The sequence below is a fragment of the Diadema antillarum genome, unplaced genomic scaffold (genome assembly GCF_040938485.1).
Source record: "Diadema antillarum isolate AM-2024a unplaced genomic scaffold, OU_Dant_1.0 seq00000059_RagTag, whole genome shotgun sequence".
In the NCBI taxonomy this organism is placed as follows: Eukaryota; Metazoa; Echinodermata; class Echinoidea; order Diadematoida; family Diadematidae; genus Diadema; species Diadema antillarum.
In genome coordinates this window covers 48,135-71,225 of record NW_027271164.1, presented here as the reverse complement: position 1 = coordinate 71,225, position 23,091 = coordinate 48,135, and the positions used below count along the sequence as shown (strand labels likewise).

General features: G+C 36.9%; 1 protein-coding gene across 1 annotated transcript in view; it reads right to left on the bottom strand.

Annotated features, from left to right (window-relative positions):
- LOC139725814 (uncharacterized) overlaps nucleotides 1–21,578 on the bottom strand; it is a 75,303-nt gene extending 53,725 nt beyond the window's left edge. Inside the window, exons 1-6 of the mRNA XM_071636895.1 lie at nucleotides 21,442–21,578; nucleotides 17,470–17,661; nucleotides 13,381–13,482; nucleotides 10,327–10,427; nucleotides 9,185–9,277; nucleotides 3,893–4,003 (exon numbers count right to left, since the gene is read on the bottom strand). Coding sequence (XP_071492996.1) covers nucleotides 3,893–4,003; nucleotides 9,185–9,277; nucleotides 10,327–10,427; nucleotides 13,381–13,482; nucleotides 17,470–17,597 — 535 coding nt within the window. The 5' untranslated portion in view covers nucleotides 17,598–17,661; nucleotides 21,442–21,578. The remainder of the gene's footprint in view (nucleotides 1–3,892; nucleotides 4,004–9,184; nucleotides 9,278–10,326; nucleotides 10,428–13,380; nucleotides 13,483–17,469; nucleotides 17,662–21,441) is intronic.
- Nucleotides 21,579–23,091: the final 1,513 nt, after the last annotated feature.

Below are 23,091 nucleotides of genomic sequence, written 5' to 3'. Positions count from 1 at the left end.
ACCAATATTCTGGATTCCGGAACGTTCCAAATTCTAACTTTTGGCTTTAAATTCACTTCCCGGACACAAGCCCCCAATTTTGTTACGACCAAAATCACTCTGAGAATGATCGCACAAAAGAAACAATCAACTGATGTTCAGGCGGTTTATTAACAGTGATATTGAGGGTACAGACTGGTAATCGGCGTCATATCAGTACAACAATGATCAATAGAAACAATTACAAATCGGTAATGGAATCACTTACATGCATCCAAACTATCACAAAGTCGCTACAATTTCCTGGTAGTGTCCAGATACGATGTTCGATGCACAAATGAATGATCCGCGATGCACCGATGAATGATTCCTGCGACGTAAATCCAGAGGCACAGGTTACAATAGTCCGCGTTATAATTCCAGGGTACATAGATGTCCACAGTAGATCCACAGTATAATGTTCCCAGCGAAATGTGCAGAATTCAACGACCACGTCCAGTCGATGTGTTGAATGATGATTCACTTTATATTGTCCAGCTAGGAATCCAGCCCGTCACAGCTTTGCCGTAGCAATGTCCATTGACATAAAAACATGGAGTCCAATGAAGGCACTTTAATTCTCTGCAGGCAAAATGTCTCCCAGGCCAAGTATCTCCACAAACATAACAGGTCAGCAGGTAACACAGGACTGACTATAACAAGTCGCTTCAGAGCCAGAAGTGACGTAACTCTCAGAGCAGAGGTGTTGGGTACTCTGCCTACTGCAGAATTTCTCTGGCTTATATACTATCCATTCACCCCCTTCTAGCACATTCTATAACTCTCTCCAACCTACTAGCCAGTCTAAGTTCCAGGAAACTTGGATGACTCACTGCCTAACTATGTACAAAACATCATTGCCAAGAATAACTACCAATCACATTGGGCTACAGGGACAGTGCCTCACTCAGCCAAATATGTTAGCACTTCCCAGAACTTTCTGGAATGGGTGAAATCATTCTAGATTGAGTGAGCTATAATGTATTTCCTGCTACATGCATGTACTGTATAGCTACATTGTATACCACCTAGAAAATTCTCCACTTATCTGGTCAGCCTGTATGTACTATATCTATACCACATAGAATGTTCTCCATTAATCTGGTCAACCTGTGTACATACACATTAAAACAACCATGCATACAGTACATCATACATGTACATAACTACTAGTGTGTACATTTGTGACACCCTCCAGGCCATTATTGTCTGCATGTGGGATATAATGGCTCACACTCCTATTCTGTTTACTTCATGTCTGTGGCCCCACAGTGGGCATCCTTACATAAGGTGATCTAATTCAGTGATGAGTAATATACAGAGACTACTGACAGCACCATTCCCACACCACAGCATGCATTATGTGCACATTCATTCTCTACAGCCTTGTACATGGTCCATTAGTCAGGGATGTATTCTGTCTGATAACCTTTAATTGAACGGCCCATTAGCTTTCTTGTTGTCGTTAATACTATAAAGCACTAACTTCAAACACAATGACATCATTACTGAAGTGACGTAATTGTTCATGGAAATTTGATGAAATACACTAACATAGTGTACATTTGTTAATCAAGTACAGGATATAGGGACCTTGCTAGTTCATTTCACATATTTTCTGCAAACTGAAACGATGTAATCGTTCATGGAAATTTGATGAATTATACTATTAACATGGTGTACATTTGTTAATTAAGTAGGACATAGGGACCTTGCTAGTTCATTTCACATATTTTCTGTCAACACCAATGTATGTATTCAGCAAAGATGAACCTCAAAACCATGGAAAATACCATTGCACTTTGAACAATACTATAAAACCACTAATAAGTGAATATGTAACATTTCTAGATAGACAGATAGTAAAAGGGCTAGACAGAAAGACATATCTAGAGAGACAGACAGATAGATAACAAAACAGATGGATATATCCACAAATATAATTTGGAAGAAAAAATTAGGGTGATATCTCTGTTGGAGGCTATAAAATAACTCTATCACCCAGGTAATCATTATCTTCAAAGCATCATGTGAAAAACATGACTTTAAGGGGGGAAAAAACAGATTTAGGAAATTGTACGAGGAAAGGTGTTTCCTTTGACACTCGACAAAGCCTGCATCGTATCTTAACTTCCACATACAGAAAAAAGAAAAGTTTGCAGTGAAGTGCCGCCGTAAAGAGGAAGGACGGAAGATGCTGCTTCCCAGCCACTCATCACTTTCACTATGATCCCACTGCTTTGAATGTCAACAAATTAATGTTTGACTTACTTAATAGCACATACAAAACTTTACACAAAAAAAGACTGAACCTATTTAAAAGTAAAGATTCTGAAAGGAAGCTTCTCTGCCAAAGTATTTCTTCAGCATATGGCTTACATCATAAGAATCAAGTACCGGTAGTTAAAGGGAAAGTACAGTATTGGTAGAGATGAGAATTGGGCTTTTAACTTTTTGCGAGATACCAAGAAAGCACTTATGATATAGTACAGAGCATACCATTTTAAGAGGAATTCAAAGTTTATTTGATGAAAATCGGGTTTGGAATGACTGAATCATCCAAAAACAAAGGAAAACAAAGCGATCATAACAAAGTGTGGGTCCCACACTTTATTAGAATCGCTCTTTTTTTGGATATCTCAGCCATTTCAAAACCAATTTTCATCAAATAAACGTTGAATTCCTCATTGAATTACATGCTCTTTCATATTTCATAAGAGGTTACTCATTATCTCACGAAAAAATGTTAGAAACCCGAAATGAGGTCTCAACCAAAACTGTACAATCCCTTTAAAGAGGATGGTTCCGTACTGGGTGGAATGGGGGGGGGGGTGGGGGTTATGGGAGAGAAGAAACTAGCAGGATAGAGACTGTACGATTAAAATACAAAGTTTGCTATAATTCTAGTTTGCATTTTTCCCTGTTTCATATCAAGGCTCACATACAGCATGAACACAAATTTTGAAAGGGACCTTTAAGCCTCTACTGTAGCTGGGGTATACCCATTCATAGCAGAGAACGACAAACCAATCACAATATTTGAACATCCTGAGTGTGACAAACTAAAATGGGTCACAAAAACTTGATAGTCTGACGAACTTTTTTGCGACTACAATGATGAAGTCACGGGTAAAACCAAGTGATAAATTTGTTTGTTAACATGCAAGAAAGCTATTACTTTCAATGATTAATTGCTATCCCTGTCTAAAATAGGGGAAATACCTAGTACATACAGACATTTGCCTTGAAACAATCATGACAATACACAAAAGATAAGATTAACAATGACATGATACACATATATTACCAATGTCATCAATCATTTCAGAGAATGTGCCATAAATTTTTGGTTCACGCATCAGTCTACGTTTCATTTTTTCACATTCCTTTTTCCTCTGAGGAAAGCAAAAACAAATATAGTGTAAGCTTTCCCACAAGTTGTTCTTTCTTTCATATCTGAGGTAATTAAGTACAAACATTGAACATAACTTAACCATTAAGTTTCCAGCAATTGATATCCTGCATGGAAGAGTTACATTTTCCTTCATATTTGATTTCCCAGTTACATTTACCAGATTTAGATCTTAGCACCTTTCATTTTGCAACTGTTCATGCAGTTCCGCTAGAATTTTGCTTGATTTGAAAGCTTGGAAAATGCCTACTATTACCGAGCACTGCTGGCACCAAGAACTAAACTCAGTACAGTCAGAAGTTAATTGTTAAATTAGTCAGACTGAGAAGCAAACCGCCAGAGAGAAAGCTAATAAAGTACTATCAACATTGGGTCACACCATGTCAGTGTTTAGTATCTGCCTGCCTCCTTGCTCCCACTAGCTTGTGGTAAATGTTTGACCTCAATGCTGCACATACATACCTGAGAATCCAGCGGTGCAGGCACAGCTCCCTGTGACCGGGTCGCATGATGCACCGTGAGAACATGTACAGTTCTGGAGACAGTTACTACCCCATTTCTGGGAAGGACAATCTGAGGTAAGAAAAACAAACAAACAACAATAATGAGAGTAGTACGATAACATTCTAAGATATCAAAAAACCCAATATAACCGAAAAATGAATTACCATAATACTGGGTCAAGATTCTCTAAATGGTTCCAGATAAAATCAGATAAATCACAGAAAATCACATGAAAACAATTGTACAGGCATGCCCATTTAGATCACTGGATTATATGTGGTATGTGCTATCATCAAAGGTAATAAAGATAGACAGAGAATGCACCTCAACCCAGGGTTCATCCATGCTCATTTAACTCCAGGACCTACATTTGGTCCACTACTGGTTTGATCTTGGAACAGGCTACATCAGGAGGTTGTTACTATAAAACTTGGCCCTGACTCAAATTCAAGAAAACAAAGTTGGCATATATGGCATGGTGTAATACAATATCCCTTGACACAGTTATTAGAGCATTGAGCACAAATATCTGAACTGTATCCACATTCATACATTGTGATATAGTAATAATCTAATATTCTGTTAAGCATGAAATCCCCTAGAAGACAGGATAAATCTATCAAATCTGTACGCAGTCAATATATTCTGTTAAAAATACCCAAAGATCAACCTTGAAAATCTGCAACTGCCCACGTGACACAAAAGAGAATTTCCACCTTTGTCTGGACTACAAGATGAGAAAAGTGATAAGATTGTCACAGTAACATCCTTAACTAATTCATCTCATGAATGACAACCTATTGTTAGCTGGAGTCTGCAAAATTCAAACTTGTGTTCAAGCAAACAGTAGACAAAGTCAGACCTGGTGCTGGAGTACCCATTACTATACTATATTGTACATGGCACCTATTGCAAGCATTATTTAGAGTATTAAAAGTTTATAGGAAGGTTAAAATCATTCAACAGGCTCTTTAATACAAACTTGAAATATGAGACAAAATCATTAAAGACTACCTTCCATTTTTGATATATGCACAACTTAAACTGCTACAACTAGTAGAAATCATCTGGCCCTGTCACAAATATTTAGGTGAGTGTGTGGAATGCCACTTTGAAAGTTTTAAAAACACTTGGCATGATGCCTTTTTGCATCAAACTTTTAACTGCATATTTGATATAATGTAGTTAAAAAAAACAATTATTAATGTATCATTGTTAGATTCAAATCATTTTAAAATCATTTAACTTTACAGGAAAGTTAAAATCATTTAACACAGGTTCTTACAAACTTTAAGCTTGAGACAGAACAACTGAAAAATACTTTCCATAATACACAATTTAGATGAAACTGCACATAAAAATATTCATAACCATACAAAGTGACTCCTATTGAAAGTATTGGAAGTTTTTCTCGAAAAGTGATGTCATTTCACTTTCCAGGAAAGTTAAAGTTATGTAACACGCTCTTAAAACTTAAATAGGCTCTACCAGTATTTACATGTGCAATGAGACCTGACCTGTCTTAGTTCACTAAATGATATTTACGAATCAAGTTCACTATCCTAGCTTTTCATCATTTGTACCCTCACTTCTTGTCACACACAACTTTTATGGGATGATGCACAATGAAACTTTCTACGTAATAGGCCTATACCCTTAAAAGTTTAATATACATCTGTATGCATTATCCATTGTAAATTATATTGATTCATCCTCTATATTGCTGTTGGTACTCCTGTATCTTTTAGAGCTAGCTCACTGTCTCTTTATTAATTCCTGACATACTTCCGTCAACAAGGAAATCATGGATACCAGGATAGGTGGTGGTGTTGAGTGCAATATTTCAAAACCTGTGACCTTTCATATTTCATATCCCAACAAACACCTGTTATACCATAGTCTAAGTGCCTGCTTCAAGCGTCATCACATCTCATTGGCTACAGTTCTCTTCCACTTTGTGTTACGAGTCCTAATATTCTGATCATTAATTCTACAGCGTATATTCAACAAGTTTCAAAGCCTATCGAAGAAGTAAATGATTGAAACTGAGCATTGACAACAATTGTTATCATGCTCAATGTGTCATGAATATTGCACCCTGAACATTAATCAAACACTGACATGGTTTATACAAATAGTCACCGTATCCTACCCTTCACTGAGTATGGCCCACCACTTGAAGCAGAATAACAAACAGATGTTCAGGTAGTCATTACTTGAGTGAAATGTCAGTGCTAAATTTACCTTCACTGATTCATCTGTCTACTCCCCCCCCCCCCCCCCAAATTGCCACATTACATTCTAGTCCGGTTTGAATTCGACGATGTGATCTGTACCCAGGTCAGTTATGCGGTCACTCCACTGGCCAGTCTTGTTTTCCTGTACCTCATTTGAGTCTAATTCCATGGCTGAGCCATGACAGTACAGTACCAGCACACAAACACATTAAAAACAACAACAACAACAACAGATTGGACACCACTATAACAAAATCACATTGTATGCAATAATGTGCAAAACTTAAATTTTCCCAGAAGAAATTAGATCTTGTATTAGTTACAACAAATTAACTACTGCGATGGTCTGCAGTTCAGTATTGTTGCTATCAAAGAGGATTTTTTTTTGAAACCTCAAGTAGATGAAAATCTAATTGTATGATCGTTGTCTTGACCACATAGAGACAGCTGTCTGCAGCATTGATACAAATCTCTGAAAATCCCCAATTGTCAAAGAATGATTACCAGTTCATGACTGTTGTTAAATATCTTTCTTTTTTTTTCAGACAGACATTGATAAAAAAACACACACACAAAATGGTTTTGTTAACCACATCAGTACCAAAAAGTTAACAAGCCACTGACAGTGTATGGAAACATGTCATCAGGGTAAAAGCTACAGTGAAAGTGTCAACAAGTTAGTAATGGGACTTCTGACAAGTAGTCCCAGACACTATGCATATCTGTCTCTAACCAGATTTTAGTTCACAAACAGTGACAGTTTATTAGAAATTCAGCAAAAGATAAACTACTCTCATACAACAATTCAATCCCTCCCCCCTTTAAGCTCATGCAACAACTGTATGACCAACCATACAATATGAGAAGTATACTATACTGTTCAACTGACTGCCATAAATGTGGTTCACATATTGACAAATTTATCTCATGACACATTACTTAATTTGGCCTCATTTTGCCTCATTTTGGCTCATTGCTAGAATGACCCAAAGTAGTAAATCCATCAACAGAGGCACTGTATGAATATGACACATGATGCAGACTTGTATACTGTCACTGAGCACTGGTTATTTGATATGGATTGTAGTAACATTGGTAGGGATCAAGGGCATGCTATAGCAGCAGCTACTTTCCCTGAGGCTTGTTTAGAGTTTATAGAAACCCTCCAAACAGGAAAAGCAAATTGTCCATATTTGCAACATCAGCCTTGATCACACAACTCATTAAAAAATGAGATTAAAATAGTTTCACAACTAAACTTATAATCAATTTACTTGAACATTGTTTCAGCCTTTCAAAATGTGGTGCTCATATACCATCACACTTATTCAAGAAATGCACACAATTAAATTTTAATTACAGTAACAAATGCAAAAATTAATAGACACAATTCTACAGTGACTTGATCAAAGCAGCTATGTATAAACTTTATAAACTAACATACTACTCAAGGACATTCAAGACTCTCATGAATTTCTCTCAAAAACATGTCTGCTTTTACAAGTCACCTGCTATTGCAAAAACTCTGTAAAAGCTATATATGCATGCTTGACCAAAAATATGGATAGAAATGAAATGATAATAAGACAAATGTATTCATGTTCAAAACAATGTACAACTCAAATTCAATATTACAGTTTTAAAGGTATTGAGAATTAAGTTCCATTCAAAGAATTTTTATTCCACATATTTGTGAGGAAAACAAATCTGAAATTGAGTGACCTTAGATTTAGATACATTTGTTCAATACTAATATTTCACATTTCAAAAGTTTCTGTAAAACAATTTCCATGACCTATTAATGACTTTTGCTTCTTTTACAATTTGATGTTCCAAGATCTCTATCTAAATCTCTCTATCTCTCTATCTCTTTCTCACTCTCTAACAGTGACATACATGTTCTGCCAAGTAAGAAGGAAGGTGGAGATATTTGTGTATTATGGTAACACAACATTTGCTCCTGTGACAATTGCTCCGGTCTTATTTTCTCCAAGGAGTTCGGGTCCGTTTGTAATAACGGTTTTAGGTTTAGTTTAATATGAAGACTAGGATTAAGGTTGAAGTTACAATGGTATGTTTGTGGGTAGAATTTATGTTTGGCTTAGCATGCAGATATTTCAAAGGGGCAACTGCTGCAGAAGCAATGTCATGGAACTATGTATTGCAGGGTTTATAATGTGCCCCAAAACTATGCTACAATACATTGGAGATAATTCAACACCGAACCAACGAGTATGGAGCTACTGCTTTAATGCCATGGGATTTTTTTTTAATCAGTTCCAACTCATCTTCTGTCTTCCTTGTCTCTCTGAAACCTCTTCCTTTCACTTTCTTTGTCTTTTCCATACAGTTGTACCATAACAAAATGCTCCCAAAATAAATCATTCTGAAACAAGGATCACTGTTGGGCAGATACTACAAACTGAATATCAAAAAGATCCAACGTGCAAAGTATTTTTTTTTCCTCTAATACAGCTATTATCATTTCTGTCATTCATTCTTGCCCCTTCATTCTTGCCTTTTCATTTTCATTCTACTCTTTTCTGAATGCTTTCCTTGATATAAACACTACACTGATATCAAAGCATCTTAGACACATTGCGAATCAAGCAGATTAAATTATAAACAAACATGAATTTGTTTACATCACTCATGCATCTATTGTCCATTCTAAAACTGTGTTACAAGTTAACCTTTGACCCTCACTCTGGTGGGGGGTGGGGGGGGGGGGGCATGCAACGGTGAAAGTTTCACCCGCACTCCTTTCCGTAATCCCAGAACAAACTCAATTTACTTGTGAAAGTTTGCCAGGCTGGGAAACCATGACTCATATTTTCAACATTCGACCTCCAACACAGAACTCCACAACCTTCATGTCGTGATCATGACCTCTGACCTTTCAATCCCACTGTCAAACTCCATCTCTATTATGTGCTTTCCCACTTATAGGAATCTAGACGCTGGAGTGCTCTGAAAAGCATGTTTCTCTACAGACACACAATAATGTACTTACTGCTCTCGCATGTTTCCCCTCTGTAGCCTGCCTCACAAGTGCAGACGTCTGGTGCCGTACAGGTCCCATGTACACAGGGATTTGTGCAGATGGCTGCCAAGAAAACAGGCACAAACACAACATTTACCTACATTGCCTCAACTTGACTTTGCTTGGAATGGTTGTTGGGGACGGTGTCAAACACAATTTATCACAAGTCGGGACACCATTTCCTGCACAGCACCTCTATATAAGACCGCATGCATGCATGTACTATTGACGACTTACACAGCAACATATCAGTGTTTATACTGATGAAATTGAAAAGAAATATCAATGAATGTATTGAAAGTATTCACAGGATGAAGGTAAGGAACAAAAGCAATCACTTCAAGATAAAAATTGCAAGGAATTGCAGGTCTGGTACTACATATTGTATATGATATATACCCTTGCAGTTTAATCTAGTGTCATCTTTATCATGAAAAGTGAGTTACAGCTTAACTTAATAAAGCGGCAAACTGGTGCTATAATTAACACTCTGGTTTGTGTGTGACCCTTGACAGAATGAATCACAGAGTCTGATCTATACTTCTAGTGACAAATTGCACACAGAGATTGCGGAGGGCCTCAACTTATCAGGCAAGGCATCTATTCCTGCATCATCCTTTCCTATTCAAAACGTTCAGTGACAAAAAGACAGAATTGTGGTGTATAGTGCCTTTACTTTAGATGGTTACAGTACCTCCTGCTTGTGTATCCACATGCAAAATAACAGCTGAACTCCATGTACATTCTTTGCCTTATTGTAATCATATCAACATAGTTTATAGACAAATATGTGGGTATATTGCTCTTACAGCACTTGATGTAGTTTCACTTTCATTGGACAATGAAATGAATGTAATGTCCTTGATTTAAAAAAAAAACCCAAAAAATACCTCATTTTTATGGAAGCATCATAAACGGAAGCTTGAATACAAGCTACAGTACTTGTGAGTACTTGTGTTACAACCGCAATGGTGTTTTGAATTAATACACTATGACAGTCTTCAAATGTTTTCATAGTTGATGTTATCAATAATGTGGTCTTGCTTCAGACTTCATCTGAAGAATGAAACTTTCCACAAGATCCACTAAAGCATGGGCCACGTATTACTTACGTATACACATCCTCTCTCTCTGATGATAGCCATCACAGCACAACTTCAATTTTCGGTACCGCGTTCTCATTTCTTGCCGATAGCTGGTACGATACCGGGTTCTGACAATGACAAGTGTGAATAGGAAAACAATGAAAGTGGCCCCATGAGAAAATTACCCAAAGGTTCATGTGCAGATCCATTACAATTTGTACTTCATTGGCAAGTAGCCAGCCTAAACACTGATACTTCATGCATTTGTCAGCAACCTGAAACAAGATATGATGTTAGCCCCCCCCCCCCCCCCCCCCCCCCCCATCACTCAGACTAGAGGCTAAAAATAAGGTTTTTGATGTAGACTTTAATATGTCATGGTGTTACACTGGTAACAAAGATCCTCATTACCAAAACTGATTATATACTGGCCATGTTGCATCAGACTCAAAGGACAAGTCTGCTATTGTCAAGACCATTCAAATCTTATCCACACTGTTATAACAGAGGTGATTTATCACAACCTGAAGGTAATAGTACAGTGATCAAGTTTTAATGATCATAATGACAATAGTGCCTACTTGTATAGCCCACAGGTCCACCTTTCGGCGCTCATGGCGCTTCAAGAAATGAAAAGATAGTACTCAGTAGTAGTAGTAGTAGAAGTAGTAGTAGATGATAATAGTAGCAGTAGTAGTAGTAGTAGTAGTGGTTGTGGCACATGAGAGAATTTCCACCTTTTTGTATGGACCACAAGATGAAAAAAATTGCATGATTCTCACAGTAGCATCCTTAACCAATCCATCTCATGAATGGCAAACTATTGTAAGCTGGAGTCCTCAAAATTCAAACTTGTGTTCATTGTAGACAGACACTGGTGCTAGAATACCCATTACCTTACTACATGGTACCTACTCAAAGTGTTATTTAAAGTGTGAACAATTTTTCTGCAAAAGTTGAAATAATTTAACAGGCTCTTTAATACAAACTTGACAAATGAGATAGAACCATTGGAAACTACTTTCCATAACTCTGATAAAAACTTATGTGAAACTGTAGTGTAATTAATTTGTGGACAATGGGAGATTCAGTTAAACATTAATTACTACACTGTACTTAACATTTTATCACTATCAATGAATACCCTCATCAATGCCCCTTTTCCACAATACCTATTTAGTAATTAATTGTTAATCTCTGAAATCAATCTCCAGCCATATCCTTTGTACAATATCTGCCATATCAACTGAAAAAGTATTGATTGCTTTGGTTAGCAATCGATTCTAACCTGACAAGAGAAATTGTAAGTCACATTCACGATTCTCAGTGTTAGGTGACAGTAACAAAACTACACCAACAAATAAATATTAAAGATACCTGTAACTTCAGAATAAAGGTATTTAACAGTTTATCAGTGCATCAAATCCTGGGGGAATTTTGATGAATAAAAAAAATATCTCGTCATCATTACATAGGCACACATCACTGCATATCTTACTGGACAAATATTTGATGAAACTGATTAAATTCAATACATCTGCACTAAATCAGAGAGAAATTTACAAACATCTGTCAAATGAGGAGTTGGTCATAAATGTAAAATTGAGAGGTTTTTTTATATTTTGCAACTGAAACAGGCATTTTTACCGATGTTTGAACAAAACAAGGATCAAGTGACAGAGATTTTTAATTCTACCCTGTAAGAACCACTGATCTCTATACAGGAAGTGTCTGGATACCTCATTGCCTATGCATGCCATACAAACAAGTGAAGCCGCCCAACGCCAGCCATGTCACCGAGCACACTCTTAAATATGGAAATGCATGCATTTTCCAGCAGAGATCGTCACCAAAATCATGTGATAATGTGAGCTCAATACAACATGTACATGGTGATGTGTATGGCCAGATATCCAGATACTTCCAACAGAGATCAGTGGTAAAAACACTAACAATGAATAGTAAAACTCATACTTGAATAATGCAGCATCAAACCATAAAATTCACAATTCTGGGACTCGATAGGTTAAAATTACTTGAATTAAAAATAGAAAAAGAGAAACAGCATTAGTCCAGAAACGTATTTGATGGAATCTTAACCTGTCTTTGAAATACTTGGGTGGCAAGAAGTCATGCAATCTGTTTTTAAATTAAATGGGTTTCCCATCATCTGGGATTTGTACAGTATCATTAAAAAGAAAATAATGATAATAATAACTGTGGCAAGCGTGAGATACAAGGATTGGAAAACAACTTTACCAGGAGCACACATTGGGACTAAGTAGTGTTATAATACATGTATGTCATTAGTTCACAAAGCACTACATGATCCCTTTAAGTTTTGGAGCACTTCCCTCATGATACTCACACATACCTCTCAGCATCTGTATTCAATTGGCAGCAATAATATCTATTGTTGTCTTAAAATGTTGTGTTCTTAAATATAGCTGTGCTCGTTAATGTGTCAAAATCTATTGATGTCATTATTGAGATCTCATTTTAGAGCAAACACAATTGTAAGACATTCAAAAAGAAGATTTATTGACTTGGTTATAAATATAATACTGTCTTTTAAAGTATGAATGAGCTTACTCATTTTTTTTTCCACAACTTGAATATCACCATAAAAAGAAAAACATCAAAAGCAAACAAAACACAAGACAGTATACATGTAACAAATGATATGATATGTGATTTGTGAGAGGCATCACAAACATTAATTTCTTCTCAGGATTCAGTTGTGATTAAAGTTTATAGATCATATCAACAGAAACATGAAACATTTATTCATCTATATCAAATTGAACTGCATGCAGTATAACAGCGGTCATTTGATATGCAGAGTCACAATAATTATAACAGCGGAGAAAATTGGCAATGATGTTTCAAAGCACCTCTCCTCTAAACCCATTGAAGACAATTCCCGGGTATACTCAGGTAGGTGTCTATGGGAAATGTGTGTTAATATAGCAAAATGAGCTCATCCTCAACAGGTTAAGCTAGGTTAATATAGTATTCATGCATGGATTCTGATTGTCCCGTACCTATGGGATAGGAATGAAACAGGTGGTGTAATCTCACCTTCTTCTTGTGCATTTGAACCAGTTGGTGATGTCAGTGCACTTTGTGTAGTAGATCTGGTCATAAGGCTCACTGTAGGTGACCTTCACAGACTGGAAATAGCTGTAAAATTGAAAAGATTACGATTAGACTTCACAACATCTCCTTTTCAACAAAAAACAAAACAAAAAACAAAAATGTGGCTTGTATTTAAGATAGTACCACTACATGTGCCTACAACAATTTTATCATCAGTGATATTGAAAGACAAAAAAAGCAAATACAACAATTACAACAGAAATGACCCTAATGAGGTACACATGATTTTGACATGTCTTGATTTGACATTGATGGCAGAAACTTCTGCATGCTTACCAAAATCATGACCAAAATCATATACTGTACTGTGTATAATTGTACATCACAATGAGGCATCAACTGAGTGGATGCAGGGTATTTTCTTCCTTTCTACTGAATACATAATACACGTACTCATAAGTGCTCCTTTATCCCACACATTTTCCCTGAACTGTCTCCAAAATCTGAACAACCGTTTAAGCAACAAGCAGAGAGGGAGTGAATTGCTGCGACAGATAAGAAAATGAAGAAGGGGGAGTATTAAAGGAGAGACAAAGAAAAGACATAGTTACATGTTCAGCATCTTATCTGACCTTAATCTTTTATTTTCATCACATTCTGGTGCCTCCCACACCTTCCTTCCTTCCTCTCTTACCCCTTTCCACTGAAAATAGACACTTTGCATGTCGTCACACAGTAGTTTACCCTGCCCTCTTTCAATGTTAGGCCTAAAGACAGTCGGATCAAGTTGATGAAACACTATCCGAGGTGAAGGGGAGCACATAATCCACCAAGTCACTGAGACATCACACCAAACCAGTAGGTGGGTTCCCTTTTTGTGCGTGTTAGCCTAGTTTTCTGCCCACATACAGAAGTGACTTGTCATACATGTAATATACTGTACAAAAATGGTCCTTTCTAGAGGCCATTAAAGCAGGCCGGCTCCCATTTCTCACTGAAATCATTTCCAAGATGATCAAGTCAGACCAATGTTCCTCATTCTGAGTTTGTTATAGCCAGGGAAAAGTTCTGGGAGACCTTCAAAAATGTTGCAAGACTTGGATTTCCATTCATGCTCATACTTTGTATGATAATTGAAAATACCATACACTATCATGAGTGTAAGATTCCTACAGATGTGAACATGGTAAAAAAGGAAATCATCTGTGCAATTAAACCCTGTGTAAACAGTATGATTAGCCACTTATGCAGAAATGATATACTAGTACGCCATAGAAGCAACTGAACTTTTCTCTCTCCTTTTCACTCTCGTATCTCCCCCCCCCCCCCCCCCCTTCTCTTTCACTCTAACTCCCCTATGAGTGTATGCCTGGCATATAACTATGCAGTGTACGTCAATTTCCTGGAGGTTTTTCGTCAGCTGCACACACTGATAAAATGTCAAGTGCATCAAAACAGAAATGCTCCTGTTCCTGTGATATTTCATACTACGTTCCCGTCCCTCGTGTTCCATGACACCATAAAATAAACATGCACAGACTGTTAACTGTAATCGCATCAATTGTTGAATCTATGTGTGCACTACAGTGATGTTTGCAGCCGGTTGCCATGCCTATTAAATATATAACCTGATTCCACTGGTGAGCAGGTATATGACGATCTATCTGTACAATATAATGGATGGGAAATATGAAATAATGCTTTTAAAAACTTCAAGAATGCCAAAAGTACAATGTACATCAAAAAGTTGTAGCTGTGTAGCGAAATATAATCAATGATGTCTCTCTCTAAATAGTTGACAGGTGATTTCTTGGCAGCATCTATGCATTTAAAATTGTGCAGTAACTACAGCTGTACTTACACAATCTTATTGTGATCCCAACTACATTCATGTATTCAACTATTCTGTACAAGATTGCATATACATACAAATGTATATTCATGAATGTTTTACACAATGTGTGCATCATGACTAAAACAATTTGAACAAGCCATTGTTTGTAAGTCCATTGTTCATAGACAGATTGGTGAATCAGACTAACAAGTTTAGTTTGTGATAAATTTCTCTTTGACAATCAAAACAGGGCTATTCTAGAAGTGCTATATATTCCTTCTTGGTGTTCAAGTTCATGTTTACAGGGAGTCAAGGTTTTCTTTTTGATTCTATGCCAAATGAAAGGAATTTTAGTAGAGATTTTCATGCAGTGTAATGTGAGACTCGTGAGGCGATGACCTAAAAATCCCAAAATGTAGCCTGTGGGTGCAACGAATATCACTGCTTTAAAAAGACATTTTAAACTTTAAAGTTCCACACTTAGTTAATTAGATTTCATTTCAAATTTTGATGAAACACGCTGGACTTGTTTACCATTTTTGTTCTATTTTACAGCACTCATTAAAACAAGCTTTAATAGACATATTCAGGAAATGCACTTTGCAGAAAATGCAGCAAAATCAGCTTAAATATCATGAATTGAATATGAAGCACCTGAAATCAAGGATAAGACTGAAAGAAGGACAATGACTGCTTTTAAATTTATGGCAAAGCAAAACATACTATTCCACCTGTTAACCACTAATTGAATCACTAATGATCATAAATCTTCTTGCAATGTCATCCTACCGTTATAAATGAAGAAGTAGATCTAATCTGGAAATCTTTCCCTGGAGGAAAAGTGGATAATTTGCAAGTCATCTTGTGATACAAAATCTACAACAAACTGTGAAGCAGGTTTGCACATACATTGTACATACGGTGTAAAACTTACATACAAACTTTCGACTTCATTTCCTATCTTAAGTATATTGCAAGTTTAAGGATAATGCAGGGTATTGTATACTTAATGTCGAATTGATGCAATAATGGTACAGTTGCTGTAACATATCAACTTCATTATTTCTGGGGGTAAGTACAAGTACAGACCACTTTCACAGAAAGTCTCTGGTACTCGCATTGTACACAGCTACCGTACAGAACAAAGAGTATGCATTAAATCACTTTGAGAAAAGTTAGGAGTATTAAATGAGATAATTGCAGCATTCTTTTGGGCAACTACGTGTACATTCCTTGTACATGTAAAATTTTGAAAGGTTCCATCTTCAGTTGTCTAACAAGGTGACTCTATCATTTCCCTTCTCTAATGGGAGGTCAAGTTAGTTGTAATTCCACTTTTTAGATTGGTCTCTCATTCGAAATCCACTTTCCACTTTTCGACACTATTTGGTGCCAAAAAGGAGAGTGCGGTGAGAATGTTTAAAAGTCAAGAACTCCACCATAGACAGTTTTCAATGGCACTTCAGGACATTACACTGTTAATCCTGTCATTCACGACAGGAAAGAAGTGGGACAGCCTGGCGCTGGTGTAAAGTAGAGAGGACATCAGCTTCCGTGAAGACATTTACTATGCCCTTAAACCCAATAGGATATCTCTAAATATCCCTTTCCAGCTCAGTTAACCCCCCTTCTTCTCCCTCCCTCCCACCTCCCCCCCCCCCCCACACATAAACATGACACAAATATGTATAACCATACAAATACACACACATTGCACATACACACATGTACAAACCATTTATGGAGCTCCATGGTGAACACTCTTTAATATAATTTCTGGACAGCCTATATGGGTCAATATTACCATTAGCTCACGTTAGAAAATAGCAATAAATGATGACAGAGTGGTCAAAATTCTGGCCACCTTGGCAGAGTAATAAGTTTTATAAGAAACAGAAATGACTAAGTACTAGTGCACTATTTTGCCAATTACATGTAAGTGAAGACTGTACATTGCACATTAATACTGGGCACTACAAAAAGTAATTTTTCTCACCCAAAAATTTCTTTGTACTCTATTGGTGTTTTTTTTTTACATTGATATTAAAACAAAATTCTGATACAACAAAGTGATTTTAATAATTGATCAACTCTTCATGTATTTTATGAAATATTTTGATTTACATACAATGTAATTGGATTTCAACACGTCTCTCTCTGGGGAATTCATTTTCGTTCAGGTATGAGATCCATATCGCAAACCACCATTCTTTCCTATGACTTGTTGGAAGGCTTACCTGTCAGTCCTTGTACAGACATGGCTACCAGGGACATCCAGTGACAGGTTGGCACTGCCCGTCCAGATGCAAAGAGCAGCAAGGGTCAAGAGGACAGCATACCATCTCCACACAGCCTCGTCCAACATCTTGACCAGATAGTATAATGGCAACGTATGTCAGGGTGTCTGCTACTTCGAACGGATAATTCACCTGTGATGGGGACATGAATAAAGTACTATAAGTTCAACAATTTGTGCCTCAGAGATTCACAGGTGTGCATGGTATAAGGCAGACAGTTTGTTCAGAAGGTCCTCTGCACTATGGAGTATGGGTGACTGGTCAATATTTGCACAAACTGGGTCAGAGATATATCAGTTTTGCAGGTCATGAACAGATAAAGATTTTGTTTGTGTTGAGGCTTTTCCAATTGAGCCTAAACACACATATGTTTGATAGTCCATCTATTCAGTCCCTTTTCATAGGTCACTGTAGTAAACCCACACATTCTTGATCACCCTTGATCAGCTTGATATCATTCAGTCCCTTTTCATGGGTCACTGTAGTAAACCCACACATTCTTGGTCATCCTTGACCAACCTGATGTTCACATGGTTCATATTGGGGAAAGGCTAAACAACCATGATTAATCTTCTTCTTCTTGTTTACAATAAACATTCTGCTATCCCCATCATCACTATACATTGCATCTTCATCAGATATCAATGCTACATGTACAATCATTTACATTACACACAACCAGAATCAATGCTACTAGTATTATCAAAAGAATATTATCTTATCCATTTTAGCTGGGGAGAAAATATGTGAATTTAAAAGATGATTACTTAGTGTTGTTGTTGTTGTTGTTGTTGTTTTTTTTTAAGTTAATTCTTAATGGTAGCCAGCATGGAAACATACAGTATTACCTTACACAGGCAGGTGTACACTGCACATCATGTACAAGTACCTGCAGGCAAATTAATGCTATTGAGAATATGGCTTTTGTCCCTACCCAAGGGGGAAAAAAGAAAGTAAAATCTTTCTCAGACAACCTCGCACTACATGTATGTGACAAAAAGACCATTCTCCTTTTATCTTTCTGCACTTCAAAGATGAAATAACTTTGAATTCATAACTTGAAGTTACAAACGCTGTTAAAATTATAATGTGTATACTTCCGTAACATCTGGACATTGTACATGTATTGTCTATTTTATGCATCACAGCTATACCCTGTACACATTACACAAAACTGTAGATACGGTCTGTAAGCTGATTTGCAATTCAGTACCCCATTAATACAATTGTAATGCACATTATCTGTGCATCCTTAACATCGCCATATTATATATGAGAACAAAATTGAGTCCCAATGTTAAGACTAGGGCCCAAATGCTAATCTTCTACCGCAGCTAAATTCTATTTGAGGTTCCTTCATCGATCATATTACTGTTATTTGATATCTTCAACAAATCTGAGAAACATCAATACAGGGTATTCTTGATAATTTCTGCCGGTCCCTCTCACACCCCATGTCCTTCCATTAATGGCAACTGCATACTGTATTTCTCTTCATAACTCACTCTGTATATCATAGTTCAGTGACTTTCCTTTTTATATGTGGTAAAGTAATGCACTGCAGGAAGTAAAATGGAAAAGTCACCACTGAAGATGAGTAACAACAATAGCTTATAACTCACATTTCAGCATTAAATCAGTTCCATGTCATCAAAATGCACATATCATAATTTTCTGAAGATTCCTAAAACAATGAAATAAAGCACTCTCTCAAAAGCAAATTAAAAGCAGACTCACTTGTTGACTTATTGCACTAATGTAATAAGATGCAATGATTTTATTTCAAAAGATTCCTTCATAAAAGAGGTGTAATAGTAGTAATGATACCCTGATTCTATATTGCAAATGAAGCAATTTATGTTGTTTCCTGTACAGCTTCAACACCCAGAAACTATACTTCAGATCTAATGTCTCTAATCAATCAATTAAAAAAATATAAATCTGTATACATCACAAATTTATTAATCACTTCACAGTATTATCAATATATGCAATGAGCTATATCTTTCATTACAAATGTATTATCGCATCAGTTAAAGCAAAACTACAAAATATAAGCTTGAAATTCTCACAGAATACTACCTCCTGTTTTCTCATTGGGTGTACTGACAAAGGAGTTGGCTGAACATTACCATTCATAAATCAAGCATCAATGACAGACAGACACGCATCCTTGGACAGAATGTGATAAATCTGCTATAAAAATTAATGGTGCATGACAGCACTGCAGTTTGCTGACATTTTTAGGCAATTTGAAAGAGGAATTAGGTTCATTGTGTTAGTTCCTTGTTTACAGTTGAATATTTGGTACTACAATGTCATAGAAATAATTGATTTAGAATGTTTTCACATTTTTATGTGCACTGTCCAATAAAAGGATGATAAATATCAAGCTTCATTAAATTTGTCTCCATTGCCAGCCAGTAGGTATGAATAAAAAGTGGCTTTTCAATATAACAAGAATGTCATGAATGAGCGCCATCAAGTTTTGGGAGAAGCTGACAAATTTTGCTTTGCTGTAGTTGTCAAGGAATTATAAATGTTATCCTCATCTGTTTTGAGTGAACTTGATATACAATAAAGGGGAACTAAGCATATGGTTGAGACGGGGGATTCAGACTTTCACTTTCTACAAGATATAATTAGAAACTGCAAAACAGTATACACTTCTAAGAGAAATTAAAAAAAATCAAGTTTATTTGCTGAAAAATGGATTTGAAATGACTGAGATATATCCAAAACAAAGTACTATAAAAACAGTTGTCCTACAAATAAAAGGTGGGTTCCACCTCTTCGTAGGACTGCACTTTGTTTTTAGATATCTCAGCAATTTCAGAATTGAATTTTATCAAATAAACTTTCAATTTCTCTTAAAATTGTATGCTCTTTTATATTTCACATACAACATGTAAATTGCTTCTTAATTATCTTGCAAAAAGTTAAAATCTGAATTCCCATCTCAACCAAAATTGTGACATTTTTATGACTGACCCTTCATCTTTAAAGCCTTGTTTCTCAAGAGTAGCATATTCCTCATCCCATCATTCATTTCACTTTGGTTTATAAATAGGAACATCAATTAAGATGAGTTTGTTATATTCACTACTCAAGTGTATATAAACCATTTTATCAAGCAGAGAATCTCCTGTTTCAGAACTTGACCTTCACTTACAATTGTATTATTTAAAAGCATTGTATTTGGTGTGACTCTTTTGTGATGCAAGGTCACACACATGTAAATAGAGCATTTTGATATATTCACAGCTTACAGTTCTTGTATGATAATAAAAATATCAGCACAAGTACAACAATGAACATGATGTAGCAGTACAGTATCAATGTTTCCCCTGTATTTCACTACTGTTTCGATGTACATGCAAAAGGTACAGATACACCATCCATCCATAAAATCATGTTTCACTCGCGGGAAATAAAAAATATGTAATATTCACAGGAAGTGAATGAGGATATGAAGTAGACTAGATCTACTCTAGGTGAGTAGGTCTAACTCTAAGTGTGTTTTGGTCAGTGTTAAAACCAGTACCGGTATCAGGGACAGGGGCCGGGTGGGGATTCACAAAAGTGGTATTGGCTATTAAAAGGTCAATTTTATCCGGATGGTTCATGAGGAAGTCTTTCCGTTTGTACGATCATCCGGGTGGAAAGTTTTGGATTGCTGCAGCAGCAAGTCCTTGTGGCTTCTGAACCATTCAAGCAAAACTAAAGGCAAAAGCGTTGTCTTGTATAATGAAACCAAAAGGAGGCAAAACAATGAAGTCAGTGTTCTATTAAACAGTTGAGTTACCCCTATCAATCTATGGGATCTGTCACAAACTACATATGCATGATTTTGTAGGATCCTATATGAACAAAATCTAAAGTAATTTTTTTTTAAGTGTTAGTTCAACTCACCGTTTATACTCTAACGTTTAATATGTCCACAAGAAGAGGTAGCTATCACTGCAATATGAACAACGTATGATCGGGTATACACTGTGCCGTCTGTGCATGTCACTGTTCTTAAAAATAAGGCAAAAATACTAGTGAACTCCTCGACTCCGGTAATGTTAGACTGAGGTGCTCGATCGCGACAGCCAGCCAAAACAATCCAAGCACCGTGAACTGACTGGAAGATTGAGATTTTCAGACGAGTTGTTTTTCTAACAGCAATCCACCAAATGATAAGAAAAGATCCATCCAAATTCGTTAATTAAAATTATTTGTAATCTTCCACGAACTCGTCAAACCAACAGGAATTTCACTTGATGCTGCATTCAAAGATCACTACGCACTTGCTTGATGACTCAGGCGAATTTTTGCTAGAGTAGAATCGCGTTTTGTCTCCCTCCGTATTCAAACAGCCTCTACTCACTGGATGACACTCCCCACTCACCGGCTTCACCGACTGTGTTATGCATGCACAGCAGTGCACCCGGCCCTTCTGATTTGGCGATGCCGACGTACTGGAATACTGCCAATCGTGACAAAAACAGAAAATTACGACCGGTAGGGAAATAGTAACCCGGGTTACACGGCGCTAAATATGTCCCATCACATATGAACTCGAGAGCAAGCTTCGAAGTTGACACTTTCAGATAGTCCATTAAAAAGAGGAATGTCTGTTCTTTTGTCGCCGGTCAGATCACCTGTAGTAAGCACGTTGTTATGTTTATAATCTGTGTGTGTATTGTACAAACGTATTTCGGGGGACTCTGTTGGCTCCGATTCCCCCGCCCGTTGTGTTGACACCACACCACCACACACCATAACAGTCGGAGCTTCCGATCACGCCATCTCTCGAGTGGGGAGTCGCACCCAAACCGTACACACACACACACACACACACACACACACACACACACACACACACACGCAGGGCTTCGTCCAGTGTTATGAATGAGGGTGCGGTCATGCATAACGCCCGCGCGATTTTTCTCCGTATTCGCCTGGTCTGCTTTGAAGACCCAACCTTCCCAAGATTTTACTCTTTGCAGGATGAGTAGTCAAGCCATTTGCATCGAACGACTGAAAAGGTCTAGTGACGTAGAATCGTCAAACCTCACGGATATTGTAAAGAGATTTTCCGCTATGGTATGTTGAGGTTGACTTTCATGAATCAAACAGGAACAGGGAAAATATTCGTGAAAGTCACACCAAACATACTAAAGGGTGTGTACAGTTCTGGTCGAGGTGAAGATATAGCTTTTAACGTTTTGCGAGATATTCAGAAACCACTCTAGGAGATGTCAAAGAGCATGCAGTTCTAAGGGGTATCAAAAGTTTATTTGATGAAAATCGGTTTTGAAATGGCTGAGATATCCAAAAACAAGGTGAAACAAAGAGATCCTAATAAAAGGCGTGGCCTATGTAGTCTTTTATCATTATCACTTTTTTGGGGGGATATCTCAGCCATTTGAAAACCAATTTTCATCAAATAAACGTCGAATCCTTCTTACGATTACATGCTCTTTCATATTTCATAAGAGGTTTCTCATTATCTCACTTAGAAATGTAAAAAACATGAATTCCCACCTCAACCAGTACTGCACAGCCAGCCCCTTT